The following is a 27,821-nucleotide window of genomic DNA, read 5'->3' as shown; positions in this document are numbered from 1 at the left end:
CTCACTCGAACAGTTGCAGGATTCCGCTCCACCCTGGCTGATGTCATCTGGAGTGTTGATGATACGGAAAATTGGGTGAGAAGAAATAATCTGGGTGTTTCTGGAAATTTGGCTCAGAGACTCCCTGCCTATGGCGAAGTTCTCCTGTTTTGTAATCGAAAGGACCCATAGAGCCTTGAGTGCTAGACCCCCGCCTCGAGCCCCTACAAGACCAGTCATCACCCGCTTTCTGAATTTTCAAGACAGGAACATGAAATGAACATGAATTGAAGGCAGGTGAGGATAATGGGAGAGATTTATCATGCTCAGTCTAAGATCATGATATTCCCAGACTACTCAAGGAAGTACAAAAACAGTTGGTCCTTTGACTCAGTTAAACCAAAACTAAGGGCAATGAACATGCAATACGTGCTCCTGTTTGGGGCTAAGGCCATTTTTGTCAGGACATGGGAGGATGCCTGACTCACTAACCTGGGTGAGAGCACAGTGGGAAGCAACAGTGGACAGCATGAAGGACATTGACCGGGAAGTCTCACTCATACACCCAAAAGAAGTAGCCATTAAATCTATATTACGATTGACACAATGCAAGATCCTGCATAGGATCTATTACAACAGGGCTTGACTACACAAATTTGGCAGGGAGGACTCCCCCACTTGTTTACGCTGTAAAGCAGATAGGGGCACATACATACATACATGCCTTATGGGACTGCCTTACAATACGCTCCAACTGGTCCACCATCATAGAAGAACTACACAGAATACTTGGAGAAGGCATACTGATAGACCCCAAGTTTGTTCTAATGGGATTACCATCAGAAGTAGACATCCAACAAGTCAAACTCCTTTTTTCTAACTTGGGCCTAATGGCTCCTTTATAACATCCTAGTTTACTAGTATACTTCTGAAACCAACCATTCCTTTCAATGTTTGATATAATCAGTAGTAATTCCCGAGTAAGGAATCCATGGATAAATTAGTGCATCTAATTTGCAAAGTTACTTACTATGTAGACTTCTATGTAACATTTAAAAACTCACCCAGATGGGTTGCAGGACTTGATCTATCTGCATAATATTCACTACAAAGAAAACCAATATGTTTAGTATAGTCAAGCAAGTCTTTGAACCTCATCTTGATCGTATCATCCTTTGTTCTATCTTTGACTGCAGAAAGATTCCCTTTAACTCTTACTGGTTTTTCAGATGCCCCCTAATAGCAAACAAACAAGAGTGAATGCCAACATTTTTGTCATGCTTCATCCTTCCTTTTTTCCAGTATATGCCCTCCTAGTGTTAACTAAATCTCACTACAATGGTGCTGCAAGAGTTCTCCCAATCTTTATAGGTTTATATTTATCTGAAGATTGTTTTGTCCAGGCCCTTCACCTTACATGCACACTGTTCATGGGCCTGTTGCCATGAATTAATTTATCCCTAAAAACATGTTAAATTCAGAATCATTGGGAATGCACTAGAAAGATCAGTGAAATTGTTTTGTGCCTTGAAATTGAGAGGGAAGGGCCTCTATCAAGATTAGACAGAGAAGTGTGCGTGCTTAGGGTGAATACTCGACCCTCTGCAGCATCTTGTTGTGTGCATCAGAGGGTGACTAGCTTACCTCTGCAAAATGACAGTGTGGACATCTGTCTTTCGCTTGGGTGTGTAATTAGACATTATTGTACATTACTTGTTTTGCTTGCAGTGTCTTGCCATGGATTCTCAACCTAAGCCATACAGATATATTTGGCAGAGTGGGCTAAAGAACTGTGATAGATCAAACCCAGATCTGTTGACTGGGTGTGAGTGTTTGGTTCTGATGCTCCGTCCAGCACCACCCCCTTTTGTACCGCTTTGTTCGCCATAAGTTGGCAGGGTATGCTCAGACGTGAGTCCTTTGCTCACTTTGCCACTGGATTCAAGCAAGCCTGGCTGAAGACGGCTGAAATGCCAGAAACCGGTCCTAGGAAGCTTGTTTCAAGTCCAGGGAAGGCATGGCTTGGCAGTTCGGGCTGGACTGTTCCCATGAGGCACAGGGTCAGACTGATTTGCATATGGCCATGTCTGAACTGGGGTGGCAGAGTGGGCTAAAGAACGGTGATGCATCAAACCCAGATCTGTTGACTGGGTGTGAGTGTTTGATTGGTTCTGATGCTCCGTCCATCACCACCCCCTTTTGTACCGCTTTGTTCGCCATAAGTTGGCAGGGTATGCTCAGACGTGAGTCCCTTGCTCGCTTTGCCACTGGATTCAAGCAAGCCTGGCTGAAGATGGCTGAAATGCCAGAAACCGGTCCTAGGAAGCTTGTTTCCGGTCCAGGGAAGGCATGGCTTGGCAGTTCGGGCTGGACTGTTCCCATGAGGCACAGGTTCAGACTGATTTGCATATGGCCATGTCTGAACTGGGGTGGCAGAGTGGGCTAAAGAACGGTGATGGATCAAACCCAGATCTGTTGACTGGGTGTGAGTGTTTGATTGGTTCTGATGCTCCGTCCATCACCACCCCCTTTTATACAGATACCTTAGAATATACTTGTTCCAGAGCTATTTGGCATCTTTCAAGTGAGGAGAAAAATTGCCCATCCTTGTGTTTAGAGACCATTGATTGAAAACCTATCGTCCTGTTCTAAAGAACGTTTTACTCCAGTTAAATAAGCTCATTTTGAACCAATGAATGTTCCTGGTTTTGGCTTTTTGACTTTAGAGCAGTCTCTTTAGGTGATCATCATTTTAGCTTGATGAGTCTTTATATTCCTGGCACTTTCTGCTTCAACACTGAACAGTATTTTTCCTGCAAAAGATATTGTGTGCATGCTCTGGAAATGTTGGTAAAACCCTTTATAGGTTTACCATAGCCTGTCCTTTGTTTTCTGCCAGTTGTAGAGCAGCGGTGTAGACTTCTCATCCTGCACTACTCTTGAAAAATCTCCTTTCTATTTTGCCCAGTTTTGTACAGGTAGCCCTTTTTAATCTGCTAACCTTATAACTTGTCAGGCATGGCCTATAGAATTACCTCTTCCTGGAATCAAAAAAGCTTTAGTAAGAAACTAACTCACCTTTAGCAACTCTGGAATCATTTGCTCACAAGTTAATTTTCATTAGCTACCACTCACCGTTTTTTAAAGAGTTAATATTGGCACCTGATATTGGTAAATTCCTATTTCTAATACCAAGAAGAAAACATGAAGGGTGCTCCATCAAGGCATAGATAGGACTGTCTTCTCACACATTTCAATAGCTATGTCAAAGTTACCAGTATTGCCAAAAGCTAAGCACAAGATTTACAATAGGATCCTAATGGGTATTGTTTAGGAATAACTCAATTCATTGACTTATGTAACATTTTTATTTTACATAATGTGTACATCTTAAACATAGCCATGATGTTTGTGTTTATTTCCTTCCCGTATCAGATTCTGGGTGTCTGGTGGACCTACAGATACAGGAACCAAAAGGATCCTCGAGCGAACCCCAGCGCATTTCTTTAATTGAGAAAGGTTTCAAAGACTAGATAATCTTTCAGAAAATTAACACAGACACAATCTTCACTCTCATCATGAAAACAAGTAAAAACAACGGCAGCAGAATGGCATTCGGTTGTGAAGATTTGGAGATGTTTTTCCACAGTGAAAGCGGAGTATGTTTCCTAATCACTTGCACGCCTATTTTGGAGCAAATGGAAATCTGAAGGCCGACAGCTATTGATCACTCCTTAAAACCATTTAAATTCACATTCTACCATATTTGAGACCTTTTTTGCAGTTTTGGCTGTGTGTAATATTATTTCTGTCACTACTGCCTTTCCATCTAGTTATATAATATGAAGGATTTTTTCTACAACACTAAAATCAACTGCAGCACATATTAGATTGTGCTCATTAAAATGATTGTCTTGAACCCTGTTTATACCATGTCCTAGGATACACAATAAAGGAAAATTCAATCTTATTGAAAAACTCCTGTAGCTTCACACTGGGAAGCACAGGAGGTATTTGTAGCTGCTATTAATTCCCAATATATAGAAGTTGTAACTCAACTCACAATTTATAATTTAGAGTTACAGAGAAAACTCTTATTAGAATTGTACACATATGTGAAATTGGTTTTCTGCTTTTTTGTTTTTTGTTACTAATTTCTACCTGGTGTGTTTGCATTTGAGTTAAGGAAAAAAAATCTGATTATGAAGCCTATTTACTTAAAATCTAACTTTACCATTCATTTTATTTTCAGGTGTGTGACTAGTAAAATACTGAGCTGATAATGTTTGTAAATGATTTACCAGTATTATCGGTAGTATCAATTCAAAGGTTATGTGCATCAAGGAGACCACATGAAAGTATTGGACATTCTCGTGACATTTTCATTCTTCTTAAAAACTATTTAGAGGACATTCCTTCTAAGCATAATGTTTCCATCAGGAAAACTGCAATTAAATTGCAGTTTACGTGACAAGGTTGACCGAATATCCTTTTTTTCCTATTAAATATATAGAACCACCTTAACACATATTGCAAAAATGAGCAAGCCTGTCAAGTATGGTAAACTATACCATGTTACAGCTGTTGGACGTTGATTTCTTTCTGAAACATTTTTTGACCAGTTATTGTTTGTTTTGCATTTTATAACTTGTTTTGTTAAAATGAATATTTTGACAGTGCACTGGTGATTTGTTTTTATTCAGTTGACTCCTGTCTGTGTTCAATATTGTTGTATTAGTTAGTTTACTTAAGTGAAAGCTTTCAATTTGAATGTATATTTAATTTGAAATGGACTGTTTTCAGAAGTTCATTAAATAAAGACAATGCAAAATCATTTTGCAAATGAGAGCGAGCCTTTGTTGTTAGGTGTAGGAACGGCATGCATCATGTTTAGATGTGAATGGCACAAAGGTACGTTTTCTTCCATTTATTCCATTTGAGGAAATTGTGTGTTTATTTTTAACCTGGTAACTGGTTTGACTCGGGTTCTTATAAAACAGCACAACAAAAATCATGTGTTCCTTGAAACTACATTCATTGAGAACCAATAGAACAAATATCCACATCGTTGTGCCACAGTAATCTTATTGCTTTTCTAATGCACAAACTTGGTAGCATGTATTTTGAGGTTAATAATGTATATGACTGTGTCGTATGTGATCATGTGCACTTTATCCTCATATTTCAATTGGCCTGCATCATAGTTTCATAGGCTTTTAGCAGTTCGCCAATGATCAGATATAATCTTAAATTGTAGCATGACTAAGCTTCAGCTGTTCCCATCTCTGGATGAGTTGGCCAAGAAATGTTTGTATGATTTGAGCCCATTTCAGTTTTGCACTAAAGACATGGAACAACAATTTTCACTCATTTAATTTTTAAATGTCTTCACAACACAAATCCTGCTACATTTTCCTAATACAATTTTCTGAATTTGCTTGATACTTTCAGTTGCCCAAAGCTAGTAGATTTATGTCCTCTTTTCCTAGTTCATTAGTATGTGTCAGCTTTGTTCCATAGATGGCATATTGGGCATACCTGACCACAAGACCTTTTAGTATCTACCAGAAACGTTTTCTCAATTGTTGGTTTTGTTAACTGATTACTGATGTTTTGTCGGTGATGTCTTTACATCACTAAAATGTCTTTTCATATTCCGTAACATACATGTATGCAACTGATTCTACTCATCTTGGTCTCATCTGTCTTCTTTTGGTCATTATTGAGTCTTTTAGTTGCTTCGCATGACACCTTTCCTATGAGGATCACTAATTTGATGTAGGTATTCCAAATTTATAATCCCTTCCTGCTAATTAAAAAAAACCAAAATGAGGTCTATGCTCTGCAACAAGGCTTTACTTTACATGAAAGATGTTGAGAACTGTTCTTATTAGTGAACATCATTTCACAAATTATTCTGAGGGTGGTACCACCCTCCTTCATGGCCTCCCAGACTCCACATTTGCACCCCTATATTCCAATATCTGGTGTCATTCTTGATCAGCATCTTAACACTGGTGACGAGTATGGGATGTTAAGATGCTGATCCAAAACGATGCCCGAATTAGAAATGTCTTCTTAAGTTCCTTTAATGCAAGATAGAAGTAATGACCACCACGCTGTCCAGCAGTGAGGTTCAACTGACAGATATTTGAGCCTCAGCTTGATGTTGATATACCAAGCATTGTGTTGTCATCACTGACCTAGTTAACATTCTAGTAGCCTTACTCAAGAAGGTTCCAATACAATCCCCTATTACATACCATGACATCACAAAACCATAACAAGTTATGGATTTTGGCTATCTGGGCACCTTTAGCACCACCAACAGTCCAGGGCTGGAGGAGCACCACTTGGGGGGTTGGACTTACTCAGGCTTGGTCTGGGTGTGGGAGCAAGACGGTTGGAGCCTTTTCTGTCCCTGAGCCTCTGATCAGGATGCCAGCCAACCAGCCCTTGGAATCACTCTGGTAGTCCTGGGTCCAGCAGGGCAGGCCTCTGAGGGCCTAATGGAAACTTGATGCAGCAAAGCATACTTTCCAAGTGCAACAAGGCAGCCTTCTGAAGTACGGAGCAGACCACAGCAGAATGGAGTCGTCAAAGTCCTTCTGCAAGTCCGGAAATTGAACTGAAGAGTGGGTACGATAGTCCTATCTTTGTACTTGGTGCTCCCTTTGAAGTAGGAGATGTTTCTGCAGGATTTCCTTTCAAGTGCTAGAAATGTCCTGCTTCCCCTGCCATGGTGCCAAGCTGGCTGCATGAAGAGTGCAGTGGTTACAAGTCCTTTGTGTGAAGACAGAGCACAGCCTATACAGTTGCATGTGGAGCTGTGACAAGTTCCCCCATCCTGCCAGTTGATGGCCCATCCAGGCATACCTAATCCCTCTATTGTGTTGCTGTGTAAGAGGAATAAACAAAGTCCAACTGCCAACTACACCCAGTCATGTGATCTAGGAACAGGCTGCAGGCACCAAATAGGGCAGGAAAAAGACAGCTTTCTAAAAGTGGCATTTTCAAAATGGTAACTTAAAATCTAACTTTACCATTAAAGAGCATTTTTAATGATAATTTTTAAGACACCTAACATGAAATCTTTACCTGTTCACAATCAAAAGTTAGCACTTTGTTAACGTAATAAGGCAACCTAGTATTATTCTATAGGAGAAGTAGGCCTCACAGTATTGAAAAATGAATTTAGAGGTTTATCACTATCAGGACATGTAAAACCTAAAAGTACGTCCTTTTAATTAAAATGCACCCTATCCTATGGGCTCATTGGGTGCCTACCTTGCTGGTGACCTATATGCAATAAAAGATGAGTTTAAGGCTTGGCAAGGGGGTTATATTGCCAAGTTGAATTGGTAGTTTAAAACTTCATTCAGGCTGCAATGGCAGACCTCAGACATGTTCTAGGGGGTAACTTAAGTGGGTGGTACAATAGGTGCTGGAGGCCCGCTAGACGGATTACATTTAGAGGCCCTGGGTATATATCACTTTATAAGTGAATTATAAGAAAATTAAATATACCAATCGGGTGTAGACCAATTTTACCATGCTTAAAGGAGAGAGCACATGCACGTTAGCAGTATTAAAGTGCACATAGGAGTGTGAAGTGAGTGTGAAGTCAAAAGGTTTGTGGGAAGACCATCCTAAGGCTGCCAGGTCTATTAATTCTGCATTCCAATTTCAAGTCACTGTGACCAAGTTGCTCAGACATTTCCTAGAAGCAAGTGCATAATCCATCTGGCTTGGTTTATGGTCTGCAATCAATGTTTTAGATACAAGCAATGAGACATTTTGGTTACATTTTAAGCTCACCCTCAGATGACTAATCATCATTTCTGTATACGCAGTTTTCTGAGCACACAGACACCTATTTAGGCCTAGTATGGGAAAATTATCAAACCCTTGAGAAGGCCACCATTCATTTATGTATTTTGAGATTACCAATGGTGTTCTGAAGAAAGAGTCACAATAACTAGAAAGTTATGTCCCAAACCTATGATTGTTTCTTCTGTCTTTGGTTGATTAAATGGATTTAGTAAGTGTTGACAGTTTTGAATGTCTTGATGCCTGTTTGTTTGTGTTCCAACAGCCCTATGTATTTAGTAAACTAGAGGCCCATCAGTTTGTTACATAGTTTATGAAGAGATGTTATGTTGATTTCAATATAGTCCTGCTATATTCCAGTTGATAAAATGTTACCAAAGAGTTTAGATTTTTCAATGGTGATTTACCATAGATGGTCATTGTAAAGTCTATATTCTGTTAAAGACACAGAGGTTAGTATTATTGTGCACGTCTTTACCTCATATGTTCAGCATCAAGAACAAACAAAGAGGAAGCTACTACGGTTCCCTGAAGACAGGTAGGAAGTCTATCAAATCATGCAACTTTAATCTCCTGCTCGTTGTTTTTTCATTCTTGTGTGACATGTCCTGTGTCATGCTGTGTCATGTGAAGTCACAAGATGGCCGTGGGGAGAGAGAGCCCGGACACCGAGCTTCCGGGAGCAGGATCACACCCCGAGGAATTCAGGACTTACCGGAACGGAACCAAACGGCGGTGAGCCAGAATTGAGCCGCATCCTCCTAGGAAATGACGATCCATGCCCTGGTACTTCCAGGACAGCAAATGCTCCCGCGGAGGTGACCATAGCGGAAAAGATCACCAAGCGACTCCTGGACAGCCCCGAGTTGGACCCGCTAGAGTCTCGAATCTGACAATCGTCCACAACCTGGCACGGTTTTCCCAAAATACGGAGTTGAGAAGAAGCCACCACCGGTCCGGCACAGAGCTCCGTCCTTAAGGGAGACTGCCTGACCCCATGATGGCCACGCACAGCTATCCCATGGAGCTCTCCGTTATGAGCACTATGTCCACTGTAAAACAGATCTCCCATCGCCACTCATTGAAACGAGGCTCAGCCTCCACCTCCACAACCTCGGTTTAAGACATAGCTGCCACCAGACGCATACTGAGCCTCGTGCCTCAACTGGAGACTGCCTGACCCCAAGATGGACGCACCCGTGGATTGCACCCTGACGAATACCAGGTCCAGTTGAACATCAGAGCGGAACATCGGCCCACTGCCCTCACTCATCGAAGCGAGGTTCAGCCTCCACGACCTCAGTTTAAGACGTAGCTGCCACCGGACTTACACCGAGCCCCATCCCTCAACTGGAGACTGCCTGACCCCAAGATGGATGCACCCATGGATCGCACCCCGATGAATACCAGGTACAGCTGAACATCGGACAACTGCTCTCACACCCCACCTTTCAAGACCTTAAACTGTTCCTCAGACCAAGCATACTCAACCGCCATAGTCCTGTGGGATATTTACCGTCAAAGGAACAAGCGTAAACACAGCCACTACAATACAAATATGTCTCTGCCAATCACAATATGGCCGCCCCAGATGCACCAACGGATCTCACTTGGATAATGAGATCACACAGGCGAGACCTCGAGCCCCTTTAAAAAAAAAAAAGGCGTTTTTTTCAGGCATCTTCCCTCCCTCTGATGACCATGGTTGTCCCAACCTCAAGGAACCTTAGTCCAGTTCACAAACAACTCGGATGCCTGTCCGAGCATCAAGGAACCACAGGCCATTCTACAAATAACTCTGATGTCTGGCACCAAAATGTCCGTCTATAGCCCAAGACCGGCATAACCCCACCGATGTGACCCACCATACACAGAAAGGGTGCACCTCAGGAGCTCTGTCCTTCAACTCGCCCCCGACAAGCAGCCCTGCCCTCAATGAATCACAGACGTGCTGCAAATCATACCCAGATGCCTGACCCTAAAGTGGCGGGCTTGTGATCTTAATCATCCCTTAGGAGCAACCTCAGAATATGGGAGGAGCGTCTCTACTCCATGACAATCTCAATCAAGGACCGCACAACAATTTTGCAACCAAACTGTCCAGGCTGGTGTCCACCTAACCAAGCATCGCCTGGAACCGGAAGTCTTCAACATGAATGGAAGGTAAGGGATTGCTCAGCAGTTCAGGAACCCCTACCTCCCTGATCCAGTGAAAGTGGCCTATCAGGACCATCACCCGCCGAGGTTCCCCAACGCCACATCAGCAATTAAAGCATTGTGTGTAATAGATCAAGCCTGATCCTGTATCAAGATCTGACCCCTGAAGAATGTGTTCATCTCATTACAACCAGGCAACCAATCTGGAAGCAGTCTAACGCACTAACTCATCTAGCCTGATCGGCCACCCAGAGCAGATCCCTCAAGAGTGGTCTCCATCACACTTCTACTAGTCCACAAGCAGATCAAGGTCCCCCACACCTACCTGAAACCTCATGGTCCCATCTCCTTCGCGATCAGTTCCCCCCAGCCTCTCACTTATAGTGAATCGAAACCTTAAACACAGACTACATAGACAGCACCCTGAAACACATTTCGCAGACATCTACCACTGCTCCTCCAAAGGGCAATTAAAAATGGACCTTCTCTTCCACACAGAAAGACCTGATAATTGGACTGCCCCGTTCAGAACACAGCTACCCATCTCCAAAACTACGACCACTCCTCATAGCTGCAACACTGACAACCTCATTCACTAACCGTTTGTCATGGAGCGGGAACACTTCGGTGACCATCTAAACGAACGGCACAGTCCTGATTCAATCCTACAATGAGAATCTAGAGGCCTTCGACTCCCTCTTCCCCTCGCTGCGAATCACCACCCTTGCACACGCCCCTACCCTCCCTGCCCTACTCCGTACCCCGGCTATCCCACCTTGCCAGAAGAGACGGTCAACCATTCCCACGCCATATACCAAAACAACCACCCTTCCCATACGAGTCACCACCCGCACCTCTGCCCCCACGATTCAGGAGCTCCAACTTCCAGCCGAGTGTCACCCTAACCCTCCTCCCCCCGATCACCTCAACCTTCAAGCTAGGAATGACCTGCACCTGCAATCTCATACCTCTAACTACCTCACTCCCGCCGTGGACAATATGGCGGCGAAACCGCGTCATGACCCACCGCTCCCCCCTACCTACGGTTCCAAACACGGACAGCTCTACCTCCAATAGGCCTCACAACACAGACATGCCAACCTCCTCCCGAGACATCCCTGCCCAAGCCGCCCATACCCCCCCCCACCCCCGGGTAAACATGGAGCATCGTCTCGCCCTTCTAGAAAGCCAGCTAGAACTGATAACCCATGGCCTGAGCGAAATCTTAACCAACCTCGACTAGGCCCGAAAGACTAGGCTAACTCCCCAGACTCTGAACAGCTCTTCCTTTCTAAGACCTGACAACTTGCCACACCAGATCAGCCTCCGAACATGCAACAGAATTAGCAGAAGCCATCCTCTCCCATGACATAGACATTGCGTTCATCACCGAGACTTGGCTAAACGAGTTCTCCACACAAAGTCTAGATATGTTGGTGCCCCCCAGGCTTCACTATCATTAACAAGGACAAAGAGGTGGAGGCATAGCTATCATACATAAGAACAACATTGCCATTGTGAAAATGGACACCGTCAATTACAGCACTATTGAATGTCTTACCACCAACATCAAGACAAACGACAACAGAGCAATGTTCTGCTATCTTCTATACCATCCACCAGGCAACACCTCCGTATTCGGGGAACACTTGTCGGACCTGATTGCTCACTGCTCGCTCGGTGACTCAATTAACCTTATTCTTGGTGATCTCAATCTACGTTGGAATGAGGTAAACAATTAGCTAATTCTAACCCTAAACAATCTTCTTCAGGAAAACAATCTGACCCAATTCTGCTCAGAAGAAACGCACAGTAAAGGAGAAAACTTAGATGCTGTTATCCCTCAACGTGACGCAGTTACGATCGACCACGACCTTCCTGTGGATTGGTCAGATCACCAAAACATCCTATTCCACATCAACTAAAAGGCTCTATTCCAGTCCCCCTCGCAAGACCCCCCAAGTGGTCTAGAAATATAATGCAGATTCCCTTAGCCGAACTAGAGGAAAAGATATGCTTGCTCCTCCCTAGCGCCTCTGACCACCTCTCCTCAATTGAACTCACCTTGCACTACATCTCAAATATGCCGTTCATGCTTGATCAAATAGCCCCCCTGAAATTTAAAAAAAAAACAGGAGCATTCCATCGAGATCATGGTTTAACACTGACATCAACTCCGAAAGGAGACAACTAAGCGCCACAGAGACTATGGAGAAGTAACCCTTCCAACATCCTCCGTGAGCAACTCAAAGCAGCCCGCAGGAAATATAAAAAAAACATCCAGAACGAAAAAACCTCATTTTTCTGCACTGCACTGGACAACGCAAAGATCAAGCCCAGGGAGCTCTTTAACAGCGTAAGACAACAAACCTCCAAGCCGGCTACATCCTTAGTGCAGGCTTCAAAAGAGCTCTGTGACAACTTTGCAAACTTCTTTGAAGACAAGACCAACAAGATTGAGCTCTCACTGGACATTAACATCACTCCCCTCATCAAGAGCATCCCGCCTGGGACCAAGGACAACACATCCAAGCCCCTTACAAAATCCTGGAAATCTTTCACCCATATACAGGAAGCTGAGATAGTCAAACTGATCGCCACATCCAATCCCTCCTCTCACGCTCTAGATCCTCTTCCTCCACAACTGACCAAAAAGTTTAAATCTCCCTTACCCCACTTTGGTGCAAGATCATAAACGGCTCCCTGAGATCTGGAGTCGTCCCAGACTGCCTCAAAGTCGGGCAAGTCACGTCACAGACCTAGACACAACAGTTTCGAACTTACCTCTTCTATCCAAAACCTTAGAAAGATGCATGCTCCTTCAACTAACTCAGCACCTGGACAGCATCAACCTCCTCGATGCCCACCAATCGGGCTTCAGAAAAGGCTGCAGCAAGGAAACCGCGATCCTCAACGTCATTGATGAAATCCACAAATCATTGGATGCAGACAAATGCTGCCTTCTCATTCTCCTAGACCTATCAGCAGCTTTTGACACGGTCGATCACAAGCTCCTCATTAAGGTGCTGCAAGAAAGGGCAGGTCTTGATGAGGTGGTATTACACTGGTTCTCCTCCTTCCTTCACAACCGCACCCAAAGTATAAAAATCAAAAACTCTACATACGATCTACACCATATCAGCAGGGGAGTCCCCCAAGGTTCAGTGCTCTCCCCGCAACTTTTCAACATTTACATGCAACCACTTATAACCCTACTCAGAAAAGCCAACATCCCCTTCCATCTGTATGCTGACAACACACAGATCTATCTGGAAACCACCTCCATTGAGGACATTCAGAGACTCAATGACACGCTTAAAGAAGTCCAACACTGGCTGTCAAGTAACCACCTAAAACTGAATCAAGACAAGACTGAAATACTCCTCATCTCTAACAAAGAAGAGAACCCCCAAATTGCGGAATGGTTAAAAGCGATAGATGCGCTCAACGGGGACCTCACCTTGGCGGACTCTGTAAAATCACTAGGTATCACTCTAGACCCGAAACTGAACATGAACAAACACATTAAGAACTCCGCCAAGAGCGCCTTAACCTGAAGCTACTGAACAAAATAAAGCCTTTCATCCCACCCAATGACCTCCCCTCAAAACAACTCTAAACGCTGCAGCCAGAATGGTCACAGGAGTGAAGAAATTCGACCATATCTCACCCGCACTCAGAGAACTAAAATGGCTCCCAGTTGAATTGCGTGCCAGTTTCAGAACAGCCTGCTTCACGCACAAAGCCCTTCACACAGGCAAACCTGAATACCTGGCCTCCAAACTAAAAAAAGCCGGTTAAACCAGGATGCTCAGGAGCTCGATCACTCTACTACTCATCCCGCTGAAAGCATACAAACAAAAAACTGTGGCCCGGTCCTTCGCGGGTAACGCACCCAAAATCTGTAACTCTATTTCCCCCCCACATCAGAACTATCCCCTCCTTTGCAAAATTCAAAGGACAGCTCAAAAATCTTTTCCTAGAGTGTTCCCTAGTTAAGAGTCAGGAGCCGCAGAAGCGATGATGACATTACTCCCTGGAAGGGGAGCGCGGCCCTAGACTATGGTATTCGTCGAAGGCTTTCCAAGCCTTCAATTGCCCCTTGGATACATAACCTGCTGAAACTCTCCATCCATGTTCTATACGACTACTATATTTTTGATCTTGTGCAATACGACTGTTGTAAAGCGCTCTGATACCCTCGGGTCTGGCCAGCGCTATATAAAACTTCAGAATAAATAAATAATAATGCTCAAACTCTTGAGTGTAGTAACATGCATTACATCAAACATGGAATTTCTGAATGACATTATTGCTCAGTCTTCAAATTACCACAAGTCTTTAATTCACCATCTAAGAGATCCTAAACACCCAGTTGTTAAAAGATGTAGTAACTTAAAAGGATAATATTTCCACAGTTGACTTTATTGTAACATCATTGTTAATCTTCATGGTAAAAACAAGAACAGTATAATCTCTCAAATGGTCATACTACTTTCAAAGTTGTTGTTATCTTGTTATGCTATGTTAATTATTCTTATAAAGCTTTCAAACGCACTGAGGTGTCTTGGTGCTGCCTTGTCTGAAACAGTGTAAGTGGTAACTTTACTTGATAGAGGCACTAGCGGGACATAATCTAGGATATTATTGATTAAAGAGCTCTCCTAAACTGAATAAGATTTGTCATTTCTTTGCCTTCCCAAACGATTTTTGGAGACTATAACATTTTTTGTCGTCATTGACCGTAGTGGTCTGGAGGAGGTGTACAGGAAAACCTTTGAATTAAATAATCAGGTCCTGAGTTATGGAGTCCCTTGAAGGTAATACGCAACACCTTGAAAGCTATTCTTTTTTTAATGGGTAGCCAATGCAAATCCTTGAGTGCTATTGCTGCTAACTGTTGTTTAGTATTCCAAACAGAAGTTGTGCTGCCGCATTTTGCAGTGTCTGCAATTTGGTGAGCAGTTGTGTTTGCTTGTTGATAGACAAGGTTTTGCAGTAGTCTAATTTAGATTAGTGCAATGACTGCTGTCTTTTGATGGTTACCTGGGATGAAAGGAAGGATTTTCCTAATCATTGTGAGGGTGCAGAAAACAGATGACGTGATCTGATTGATCTGGCTATCGAATGTCAGTCTGTTGTTAAACAGAATTCCTTAGTTCCATACCTTTTCTACTGGTGCAGGCAAAGCACCAATTTCCTGGGGGCACCAACTCGGGGACCAGAAGGATGTATTGTTTCCAAACAGGGGAATCTCAGTTTTACCTGAGTTCAGTTTTAGACCGGTATTGTTCATCCCGTCTCCCATATGTCTCATTCAGTCATGAAATTTGACAGCAGTGTGGTTCAGATTGCTTGAAACTGAGACCACAATCTGGGTGTTGTTAGCATGAGCTATTACTGAGCCCCTGACAGTTTTATTCAGCTTAGCGAGTAGTGTGATATACAGTTTAAAAAGGGTAGGGCTTAAGCAGGATCCATGTGGCACTCCGCATGTGAGAGTAAAGGAGTTTGATACAGTCTTATCCAGGACTAATACGCTTTGTTCCCCTTCTGACAGGAATCATTTAGAAGGGCTAACTCCACTTCTCTGATTACTAATGAGTAGAGCCAGTTTATCAGAATATCATGATTGACCATGCCAAATCAATGTGTCATTGTGTTTGACCAGATGTGATAATACTCGGTTTAAACTACAACTGCATAACCATTTATTCACCATGTTATCTATTGCTGACAGAAAATAAGAATTGTCTCACTGATGAAGGTCGCAAACCCACCCTCCAAAAATCATAACAATTCAGACATGGCCCTGAACATCATTTTAGTTCAAAAGGGAAGGGCTGTTGAATCACCTCCTTGGAAATGTTTTCAGTCACCCTCTAAAGAAATCCAACATAAAGGCATTAGCAAATTACCTGTGAAATCCCCCATAGAGAGGTGATTATTATCCATATAGAAGCAAAGAACCAATATAATTCATTTATCAGAGGATATAGAAATTGGAGGTCTAACTTAACACCTCATGAATCTGCATATCAAAGACTGATTATCCGTTGTGACCTCATTGATGTACTTATGCCCTTTTGAAATATGAAAGCAATACACACTAACAGTACCATAGACTTAACCCACATGTAACTAAACCATCAAATTTTAAGAGAAAAGGATGCAATTTCCTTAAGGAAATGGCCCTATCCTAATGGGTCGCAAATTGCGACCTACCTCATTAATATTCATGAGGTAGGTCTATTTGCGGCCCACTAAGAATCGCTAATGAAACCCAAAAGAGTTTCATACATTAGAAATACGATTTCCTAATTGCAATTCGGTGAGAATTGCATTTAAGAAATCGGTATTCCTAATGTTAATAAATCTAGCCCTAAATTACTGCGTTATCGCTTTGAGACCAATTTCATGAACAGTAAGTGGTTCAGCTTCCAGTAGCTGAAATTAACCAAGTAGCAAGAATTCCAGTCTACAACCATGTTTAATAGCACTGGAAGATTCTCTGGTTGTTTTCTAGTCTGTAGTGGAATTAGTCTTCGCCAGATCTGCCAGGACATTGAAACAGGGGCCTTAGTCATCAGTGACGGTTTCTCACTTCAGTAGGATGCAACATTGTACCTTGTCTTTGGTTAGACACTTCACTGTGAAGAAGTCTACTAATAGTTACAAATAGTCGATGTGTAACCTCAGTCCTCTGAAGACTATTTCTCTCCAGTGGACATTTCTCTATCTCTCTACCTCAAGCCCCTCATTCGGAATGGCTGGTGCCCTGGAAATGGCTCACCCGTTCCGGGAATCCCTGTAGGTCTACTTCCATTGTATCTAAAGACTTGCATCTTTTCTTGATGAGACCTTGCCTAAAAAAGGTCTCCCCATCCCCAGATGACAGATCGTAAATCCTCTCAGAAACTGAAAGTTTAAGGGCTGAGGGACCGTGACCTGGATAGAAGAGGACAGAAAGCCCACTCTGAGGCCAGTTCTGATGCAAATCAGAAGTCTTCTTCAGGGTCAAGTGGAGTTCACTTTTGATCTCTCTTACTTTTTGGATTGGAAGGCCGAAAGTTATATTGGAGGTGTCCATCATGACATCTAGAATTAGATGCAATATGCTGGAAAAAGATCAGATTTTTTTCTAATTGATGATGAAGTCTGAAGGCCTAATTTAGAGTTTGGCAGGCAGGGTACTCTGGCATAAGTGTAGCAGAGTTCCCTATCCCTGAACCCCTCGTTCTACCCGCTATCTTATAAGTCATATGGGCTGACAGGTTTCAAAAGGTGGCAACCCCCACTCGCTTCTGGATGGTGTTATGTTCAGTTTTTTTCTGTTTGAGACTGATGCAGCTGAAAGGATGTTGAAATCGTTGCCTGACACATAAACCGAATATGTGACGTTTTGAGTAACATACGAGTCAACGTGCACTAACCACACGTTAAAGAAATATGAGAAACAAATGTAAGAGAACTTAGTTACTGCATCGTAAAAGCATGCAGATAACTGTAGAATAGATGAAATCATATTTCATTAACCAGCTTCAATGTGTCATTTCAATGTGTATTAAAAGTTTAAATGATGTACTCAAGTGTTTTTAGAGATTCATAACCATCCTCCGTGAAATAGTAAGGTGCGTAGAGAATTAATAAAATCTAACGCAATTTTGGAGATTTTATGTGTGATATTGAAAGGTGTCATTCTAAATGTCATCAGTTGTATATGTGAAATTGTGCACCAAATGAGAAAAGCAAAAAGTGGTGCCACACAGTCATAGTGAATATGATTTTCTTGAAACTGTCAGATATAGAAGAATAATCTTTATATACATATTAATGTAAACAATGTGAAATTATATTAGTATTTTATGATTCGAAATAACTTTATACATTATTATTTTGAAAATGTAGTAATGTGACATAATCCGATCCAACAAATAACATACTCCGAGTGCTTATGACATTAAAGGATTTTGAGAATATTGATTTCCCTTATATAATGTATATTTTCATTACTTTATATTCTGCATTGTTTAAAATAATTTTATTATAGACCTGCACTTTTTCTACTTGCTTTGTCTCACACTTGTGAGAAGTTTCCCTGACTGTACAATGTGACGCGAAACTGTGTCTTGCTAGAAGAGTTCTCACTCGCTTACAAGGACTATTGCAACATTAGTCAATACATTGGGACCATCTGCTATGGGAAACTGTCCTCTTGAACTCACTCATGTGCCTGTTACTAAATGAGCATTGTTTGGAGTTTTACGTATACCGGAGGATCTGACAAATTATGTGATCAGTACTAACTCGTACCAGCTCTCTCTCTATAATTGTGTCTTCCTTTATGCCGTGTGACAATCATATTATATGAACTGACCAATGGACCGAGCGGTCCGACACAATTAGGTGACCAAGGAGGTGTCACCCTGGAACTGGAGGATATATTATACTTTGATTTGATGGATGAAAAAACTTCTACTTCTTCTGCCTTGCTGTCTGTGTGACAGACCATGGAGACTGCTCTTTGGGAACTTGTGCAAATTATACTTGGTATTCTCAGCTGACGCATACGCTGTAACACAACAGGTGTTGTTTACCTAATAACCTGCGTTTGTAATCTGCACTACGTAGGCATGACCACCAGGAAAGTAAACACCCGAATGATCGAGCATCGTAGTAGTTTCAGATGCAAGCGGGATAACACAAAGATGACCACACATTTCCTGGAAAAACGCCATACTCCTAATGACTTCAACTGGGTTGTCTTAGAACACATCAAGAATCATCCCAACATAGAGAAACAGCTATATGAGAAGGAACAACGTTGAGTGTTCAAGCTACGTTCGGACGACAGGGGTCTCAATGATGACATACCCTGGGGCCAGTTCACTTAAACAACAATCACTGAAACATTTGCTGATTTAGTTTTCTATTTCCATCAAGATAACCTCGTATGTTGGTATTCATTATGATAATATCTACGTTATCCCATTAGCTAGAATTCCTCCTTCCATTCCCTCTATCTGTGTCTCATTGGTGGCCACTATCTTTAAAGCCCCACAGCGAATTATCTCTAGCACACATTTGGAATAAATTCCTCGTGACCATTAATCCTGTTCGCTTCCCTTCCCAATATGGCGGCTTCCATCTTAGCCCTTCCCACTGACCCAGGTCGGAACGGGTCCTACCTGTCTTCTTATCATAGTCCGATTTTTCCTCTTAATATGAGCCTTATCATTGTGCAGCCCTCATAACCTAATTTTATTATATTTTTTAGCGATCTAAACCACCGGCTGGACCATTAAGTCCGTGCAGAAACGTATTTTGATACTTAATAGTATCATGACGTTCTGTTTCACCCCTTTCCAAAATGGCGGCTCCTCTTGCACACCGGCATTTGAAACCTGCCCTTTTTCCATTTCTATCTTTAGCCTTGAGACACGCCCGCAAGCACATAAAAACATTGCGGCTACGAGGACACGCCAGTATGCGGTCCTGAGGTTTGGCTTTCATTAGGTGTCAGAAGCATGTGGGGTTCAACGTACAAGTAAGTGCTGCCTTTCTAACCTGCTGAATGAAGCGTGGAAACCTTTCTTTTTTTCCCACACCACGCTGGGCGATCCGTCAAGACGGAACACGCCGCTTTTCCTTAACGATCTTGATTCCCTTCGTCCATTAGATGTACGAGATCTCCGCATCCCCTCCAGTGACCATGAGGCACAGTGTTGCTTTTTCTTAAGTAGGTTAAATGTTTTCTGTTGTATGTTATTGTGTGTGTTTAGTCAGACCTAATAATCAATTCAATTCCAGCACAACCTTTCCAACACCACGCCGGCATGGAGTGAATAATTGCATCCCTTCTGTTTTTCACTTAGCGGCACGCCAACCAATGAAGTGTGCATTCACCGGTGTGTAGTGTGTTCACATCTTTATCGACTACTACGTATTACACTATACGCATATTTATGTATATATTTATTCCAGCCATTAACTGTGATTTTGTAATTTACAGATCAGTGTACCAACGTACATAACGTATGTATATATTTTAAAACGCATGCCTTACTATTGTGGCATCACACTTATTTCACCTTATCAAGGTTGACTAGGAGTGGCAAGTTTTTCGACACTGGGCTGGTCCCAGTGTAGTCCTGACGAAGAGCTGGGGAGCTCGAAACTAGTTGACTTCTTAATATGCTAGGCACACCTTCCCATCATAGTTAGGGTCCCTTGTCATATTACCCCGTTTTTAATTTTTTCAGCTTAGAGCACCAATAAAGTTTATTTCGTAGCCCACTAGCTGATTATTTTAATTTTCCCACTCCACCACAACTTCACTCACACCACACATAGTCCACAAAATTTTCAGTGCTCCTACGTAACACCGCAAGTCGCAGCACGCCTCAGTCCGTAGAGGACTGGGAGGACCCCTATGATGAAGCATGTCACCGTGGGGAAACCCTGGTGAGTGAGGGGACTATAGAAAGAGATAAGACTTCCCTTTCAGATAAAGGTGTCTTTAAGGATCAAATTGTTTCCTACACCTTCTGTTTTTCCCAGTTAGGTTCCTGTCTATCTGACTTGTTCAGGATAGTCTTGTTTTGCTGCATACGCTGTGTGCGCCATACTTGGACTTTTTCCTGATGGGACACTGCACATGAGCTGTCATGGTTCATGCCCTTGCTGATCTCTGCAAATCCCTTTCCATTTTTTGGCCAGCCTTATTAATTAGATCGCCCTGCAATAATTAGATACTAAATATTTATTAATGTCATCTTGCACTTTTTATATCTTTGATACATTTACCTTTAACTAAACCATAGACTCTGTTTATCATGACTTGTCTCCTTAAGTTGATTGTGCATTCCAATAGATTTATTAATGACAGGGAGAGATCAGTATAGAGACATTTCTGATCTTTAGGTACTAATGTTAGTATTTTGTATTGCCTTAACAGAATTATTAGTCTGCGTGATTTGGTCCATCTAAATTTCTTTAGAAGGGTCGAACTAGCAGTAAAAATCCTTTACTTATATAGTTTGGTGTTGAGAGTCCTATACATGACTTTAATAAAACAATTTTTTTGAATCTGTTATCCAATTCCTGATCCTCATTAGATATACCGGGTGTTAGACCTCCTATATCTAACCCCTCAGTGGCACAATACAAGATCCATTGGAGGATCAAGTGAGTGCCTGTTAGCTAAGTCATATGAAAGAGACAATGGAAATAAGAAACCAGAGATGTAAAATATAAAGAAAGGGCCAGTATCCACTTCTACAAGACTACTAGGAAATCCTGGCTGTCACAAACTGAAAAAAATTACTAATGACTAATGAAAAAACTCCCAATAGTCAGTCATAATTTTTTTTTTTTTTTTTTATTTTTAAATACCGCTTTGGGGGTTTATTTTTGAAAAACAACAAAGTCTGCTAAGCAGCTGCCTGAAACTTCCAATGCCTTTACAAGAGCTGCCATGGGGCAACTCCTGTGAACACACAAATCAGTGCTGGACTGATGGTTATTTCTAAATATGGCAGTCCTCTGTCCTTCAGAGTGGTGAATATAAAGGCATCCCCTGCCCTGGTGTACATAATAAACTTTGCTATGACCTAAATCAGGAAGTAGGCTTAAAATAAGCAGGGTTGCCATATATTTCCTTATGGTTGACCAAAGTCTGCCTGTCATGGGCCATGGTATCTTACCATCTAAGTACATTTTCTTGCGAGCCCTTCTTTCCCTGAGTGCTTCAGCCATCGGTTTGAGTTACAGGCTGTTGGAAAATGGCCCTCTCTGAAGGTCACCACAAACTTTTTGCCTTCCTTTTCCTCTTTTTGTGACCTTCTTTTTGTTGTCTTAAGACTCTGGGTGCTTTACCACTACTTATGAGTGCTAAAGTGCATGTGCTCTCTCCTCTAAAAATTATGAAATTGGTGTATACCTGATTGGCATATTTGTTGTACTGGTAAGTCCCCTGTAAAGTGGAATACCTAATACCCAGGGCCTATACTTCAAATACTATTAGTAGACTGCAGCACTGATTGTGCCACCCACAGAAGTAGCCATTCAAACCTGTCTCAGGCCTGCCACTGCAGTGCCTGTACGTGCAGTATACTGCCACTTTGACGTGGCATTTAAAAATACTTGGCAAGCCTTAAATGCCCCTTTCATTACCTATGTCACTCTAAGGTAGGCCTTACGTAACCCTAAGGGCAGAGTGCTATGTAAGTGAAAGGTAGGACACATACCTTTCTGTTTTGCATGTCCTGGTAGTGACAAACAGCCTATTTTGCTTTTCACTGTGAGGCCTACTCATCTCATAGGCTAGCATATGGGAATTCCTTAATGCACTTTTAAGCTATTATTTTCAGAGATGATTAGCTTTTTTATTTTTCATATGTTTGAAATGGTAATAATAAATTGCATTTATTGTTACTGTTTTAGAAATGTCATTGTTCTGTGTGCCTGCCAGCCTGTATCCAGTACATGTCTGGGGTGGGTAGCAGCTACAATTTGTGCATTCCCTCTAGGCAGCCACAACACAGGCAGGGTTGGTGTGTCTGAGTACCCATCTACATAAATCTGCATTCTGATGGCTTTGCATGTGCAGGATGGCAAGGAGGAGCTAACACTTCACTTGAATAGACAGTGCCCTGTCCCCACACAAAAGACGGATTACCCCCCACAAATAGTCTGGCAGACACGGCTGGGCTGAAAGGGATCCTTGTGCACTTCAGAGGGATGCTTTGAAGTCCCCCACCCCCCCCACACACACACATTAAAGGCACTTTTGGGTATAAGTAATGGGTCTGTTCCTTAAGGACTCATCTTTGGACTGCAGACCTGGTAGGCCTGCTTTTCTCTTGTGTTGTCCTGCTGCCTGCTGCCTGCTGCTCTCTGCTGAAGGAGTGCTAGACTCTGCCTTCACTCCAAGTGATCTCAAAGGGCTTGTTAGCTTGCCTCCTGTTGCTTGAGACTCGGGGAAATCAAAGTCTCTACCCCTGCTCCTGTGCCTGGCTCGCTGGAAGTGGCCCAGATACTTGCAACACAGATTTTGATGAATCTCCTATCTGTGTGTAACAGAACCAGTGCATCAACTTGGTTGCAGGAGTAAACTCGGCCCATCACATCAGAACCAGTGCTTTGCCTCACAAGATCAATGCATCGGACAGTGTATCGCCACCTCCGCAGCTTGTTGAGATTGACACATCCCCTTGACTGCATAGCAGAATAGTCTATGAACATCAGCACCCATCTTTGGAACTGACGCATCGCCTTTACTACATGGAGAAGATCAATGCATCTCATTGTTTGCAATCAGGAAAGGTACTTTTTTACCGGGGCATGCGTGGGTCCTGCAGCTGGCCAGCGCTCCATCGCAGTTGGTTCAAACTCTGATTTTGCTTCTGTCCAACACAGCCTAAAGTAACCTTTTTAACTCTACTTGCTTCTAAACGATTTACTGCATTTATTCTTTTAAAATTGAATATCTCAACTTCTATACATTGGATGTTTGTCAATTTGGTCTTATTTTATTTATCTAATTTATTTTTCTAAACCTGTGTGGAGTCTTTCTGATGTTTTCATTGTGTTACTGTATGTGTGTGTTGCACAAATAATTTACACATTACCTCTTTAGATAAGCCTGACTGTTCTGTGCCAAGCTGCCAGAGGGTGAGCATAGGTATCTTTTAGTGTGTATCTAGCTACCCTGACTAGAGTGGTGGCGCCTGTCTGGCCTGGGTGCATACATCACCCAACCAGGAATCCTATTTCTAACATTGGTGATCAGCTGTGAGGATAGGACTTGTGTTTGTGCAATACCATATAGTAATTCATTGTTCACTACAACTCTATACAAAGATCAAAAATTACTATTTTTTCTAAATGTAACTCCTGCTTCACCTTCATTAGTTTTGGATATTTTTTGTTGTTGCATTGGTGATACCTTGTCAGGATACCCATGGATCTCAATTGCCTCGCATACTACACTGGGAGTGAGCTGAGGGAATTCTGCAAGTAGAGGGGGCTGAATGTGGTCAGGAAAACTTCAACAGCAGTCTTGAGATCCTATGAGGAAGTCAGGAGGTTGCAATCAATGTCAAAGTACGAGAACCCTGAGCTGAGTGGGGGGTGCAGTTTATATACCAGGCGACTGACACATATGGTGTTGGACATCAACAACATTGAGAGCTACAGCAAGGCTTAGCTGAGGAGGTTGTGCAGAGAGAGGGGACTGAGAATCCCAAAGGGTGAACCAAAGTTGGAGTACCAGTTCACCCTTAGAGCAGGGGAGGACGTCCACAGATTGCAACCTGCACCACCAGAAGAGTCTGAAGAAGACTACTTCAGTAACCTAAACAAGGCAGAACCCTGGTTGTACCTAAACTCTGAATCAGGGCCCCAATGGGTAGTGGCCCTGAAACGGAGGGAGAGGAGCAGGAAAATGACTGGTCAAAGGCTCCAGAAGAGAGAGGTGAACTCACAAAGCGGTAGCCCTCTGCTGGTTCCTATGCTGGGAGCAGTGTCTCCTCCCAAACCTTGTCCTCCCAAACATTTGTCCTCTGAGGAGCTCAAAGATAGACAGGCTGAGAGGGACCTGAGGTTGCAGCTGGCCCAGCTGGCTGCAGAGGAGAGAAAAGCTGAGGTTGAAAGAGCCTTTGGGGTAGATAATTGTCTTGTGGGATCATGAATCTGAGCCCTGCAGATACTGTCCAGCACCAACAATATTGATGGCAGCAAAACTACTGTGTCCAGTGCTGAAGAGACAGACCACATGCCCAGAGATTTGGTGTCTAAATTCAAGGAAAGGAATGACATACACCAGTGGTTTCAGGCATATGAGCTAGCTCTATAAGTGCACAGGATCCCTGAAGAGGATTGGGGAGCAGTCATATGGAGTCCTATTCCTGGTGGTCGGAGGGACACCCTATGTGCACTAGAAGAGGGGGACAAGTTGAGGTATAACTTCACCCCAGAAGAGTGTAGATTGAGATTCAGGGGTAGTCGCAAACTGTCTCACTAGTACTGAGAGGATTTTGTGGGGTACTTTTGCAGAGCACTGGAGGGTTGGGTAAAGGGTAGCATGGTAAACACTTTTGAAGGGCTGTACACTTTGATTGCCTGCAAGCATATGTTCGGTTATTGTTTTCCAGGGCTATGCCAATACCTGGTTGTGTGAAATTTCTCTGACCCCAGGGAACTTGCAAAGGAGGCAGACCTCTGGGTGAGTACCAGAGTGTCTGTAAAGGCATTTGGGAGAGATCCCAAAGGAACTGGCTCAGATTGCCAACAACCGAGGGCAAGGGAGGTTCACAGTGACCCAGACAGGTCTCAGTATTGTTAAATTCCCGAGTTAGACACATGTATCGAAGCAGCTTATTTCTTACATTGTCCTATTTTTCAACTGTAACCTTTTCTGCACATATTTGTGTGTGAGACAATGTTGGATTAGTTTCCCTGAAACTAAACTTGTTTACACAGCTAGCTTTGCACAACATTATCACAATGCCCTGAATATCATGTATAAGGTCTCAGTTTGCACTATGTACAAATGTCATCTCTAGCTTCATCCACGGGGCGACAGGGTTTTCTACATATCCATAACATCCGAAATCTATATGCACATCACAAGGCTGATTTCCATTATAAAAGATGAGCATCCCGATAGATTAGCAGAGGAGGCACTCCAGCTGACACCAGAGGTCCTTGCATGCTGAGAGTTCACCACGCAGCTGTCTGACATCTTGTGACCAAGATGAGATCTTTCATTCTCTCCCACCAGGTAATTGAGTTGGATCATCCCTTGGGGCATTTTTGGCTCTGCACCAACACACTCTGGGTACACTTAGGGGTATATTCATAAGAACGTGTGCTAAACATCACCAAAATATGTTAACACAACCTTACACATCGCAGCCTATTGCGTGAAAATAACCCTGTGTCAACTTGGAATTCACAACAAGGCGGCCCCATGAGATAGTTTGCCGAAACCGTAGCCAATGCCCTCAATACAGCCACCTTGAGGGAGATAAAAACACAAACCCCAGCATGAAAAAACCTACGATGGGCCAAAGTGCGATGAGGAAATCAACGATAAGCAGTGCCAGGCCTGAAACACACACCTGGCAGGTGGGAAAAATCTCCATAAAAGTAGAAAAAACACCCAAACACATACTGACCAACACCCAAGCACCATGGAGCCAGCCGGATCAGGCGCAGAGGACAAGCGCAACCCCAAGCACCCTGGACGACCAGCCCGGGACCTCGGGGACAGGGAAGGGCAAGGTCAAGAAGAGGAAGACAAAGTTCAGTCCGCAGGCGAACAGGATCATAGTCACGGAGTTGATGGAACACCATCAACAACTGTTCGTCACCTCCAACGTGTCATTGGGCACCAAAAATGGAATATGGCGGGACATCGTGGACAAGGTGAATGCAGTCGGAGAGCACAAGAGGACAATGGACGAGGTCAAGAGGCGATGGAATTACATCAAGTGAAAGACCAAGGAGAAGCTCGCAGCCAACCAGAAGGCAGCAATGAAGACTGGAGGTGGGGGCCCAGCGCCACAGCTCGTGCTGGATGACATGGAGGAGCTGGTGTCGACAGTCATCAGTGTGGGTACTATGGCCGGATTTGGGGGATCGGACACTGCTTGATGGGACACAACACAACCGCAACAGCGTGAGTGACCACCAGGTTCTAGGGGGACGGGTGGAGATGGCCACAATGGCACACATGCACAATCAAGCAGAGCACAGTGCACACCCTCAAAGACTCGGAGTCATCACCTAGATTCATAGACTGTCACACTGTACAATGCCATGCTGTCTGAATGTTAACATGTACCACGTGGCTACATACATGTGGACACATTGCAATACACCATCTCCCCTTCACATTGCAGGGCCACCGTCAACACCCCCTGCAGAGTAGTCCCAGCTACTCTTCACTGATGACAAAGAGGACAACCCCAGCATCGACGCACAAGCCCTCCTAGACATCATTGACATCATCTGCGACTCACCTCCAGGATTAGGGCATCGAGGAGACCCCACCCACCACCCAAACCACCCACCAGGAGGCACCCACGGCCCAGGCAGTCTCCCAAGACCCCCAGGAACAACACACAGCCTTCCAACGCCGTGTGCTGGAGGGCCAGAGGGAGACAGCTGAGCAGGTGCAGGTTGGGTTTGACCTCATGGCTACCAAACTGGACGCCATCCTTGGGTGTCTAGGCCCGCTCCATTGTCTCCAACGAGCCCTGACTGACATCGCTGGAGTCATGACGCGAAGAGAAGAACACCTGTCTGCTCAGAGGGACTCCAGCGATACCAGCCGTGAGCTGGCACACATACGGAGGCTCATGGATCACATGGTGCGGATGGAGGTGGAAAGGATGGCAGCTCCCGCTGCACACCAGCGAAATGTAGCTGGGATCTACCATGCCCTGCAGATCATCATCATGGCATTGCTGCCACAAGGCGTGGCGATGATGAATTTTGCTGCCCCCACACCATCCACATCTTCGCCCCCTGGTGTGCCATTGCCCCACAGTGCGGCAGTCGTATCCACTCCGGCACCTGATGTGTCAGTGGCACACAGTGCCTCAGCCAGTACTGCAACACCCACAGGTGGGGCAGAGCACACATCCGGGGATGAGGACGTGGATGGGTTCGTGATCAGAAGGAGGCACTAGCATTCATTTCCGCCACCTGGCCTGTTTCTCCTTGGTGCCGCACATGGTCCCATGACCTTCCACTGACCCCCGATACACTCCGATGCACTCACCTTGGACAGCGACATGGACTGCCATGTCCTGTTTGATGTCAATGACACGGCGACCAGACTGCGG

At 43.6% G+C, this 27,821-nt stretch overlaps 1 protein-coding gene across 1 annotated transcript in view; it reads left to right on the top strand.

Moving 5' to 3' along the window:
* TSPAN13 (tetraspanin 13) overlaps positions 1–4,813 on the top strand; it is a 105,023-nt gene extending 100,210 nt beyond the window's left edge. Inside the window, exon 6 of the mRNA XM_085630798.1 lies at positions 3,415–4,813. Coding sequence (XP_085486924.1) covers positions 3,415–3,489 — 75 coding nt within the window. The 3' untranslated portion in view covers positions 3,490–4,813. The remainder of the gene's footprint in view (positions 1–3,414) is intronic.
* The last annotated feature ends 23,008 nt before the right edge of the window (positions 4,814–27,821 follow it).

The sequence above is a fragment of the Triturus cristatus genome, chromosome 10, assembly GCF_964204655.1.
Source record: "Triturus cristatus chromosome 10, aTriCri1.1, whole genome shotgun sequence".
Classification (NCBI taxonomy): Eukaryota; Metazoa; Chordata; class Amphibia; order Caudata; family Salamandridae; genus Triturus; species Triturus cristatus.
Note: the sequence above shows the minus strand (reverse complement) of the source record. Positions and strands in the feature narration are given on the sequence as shown.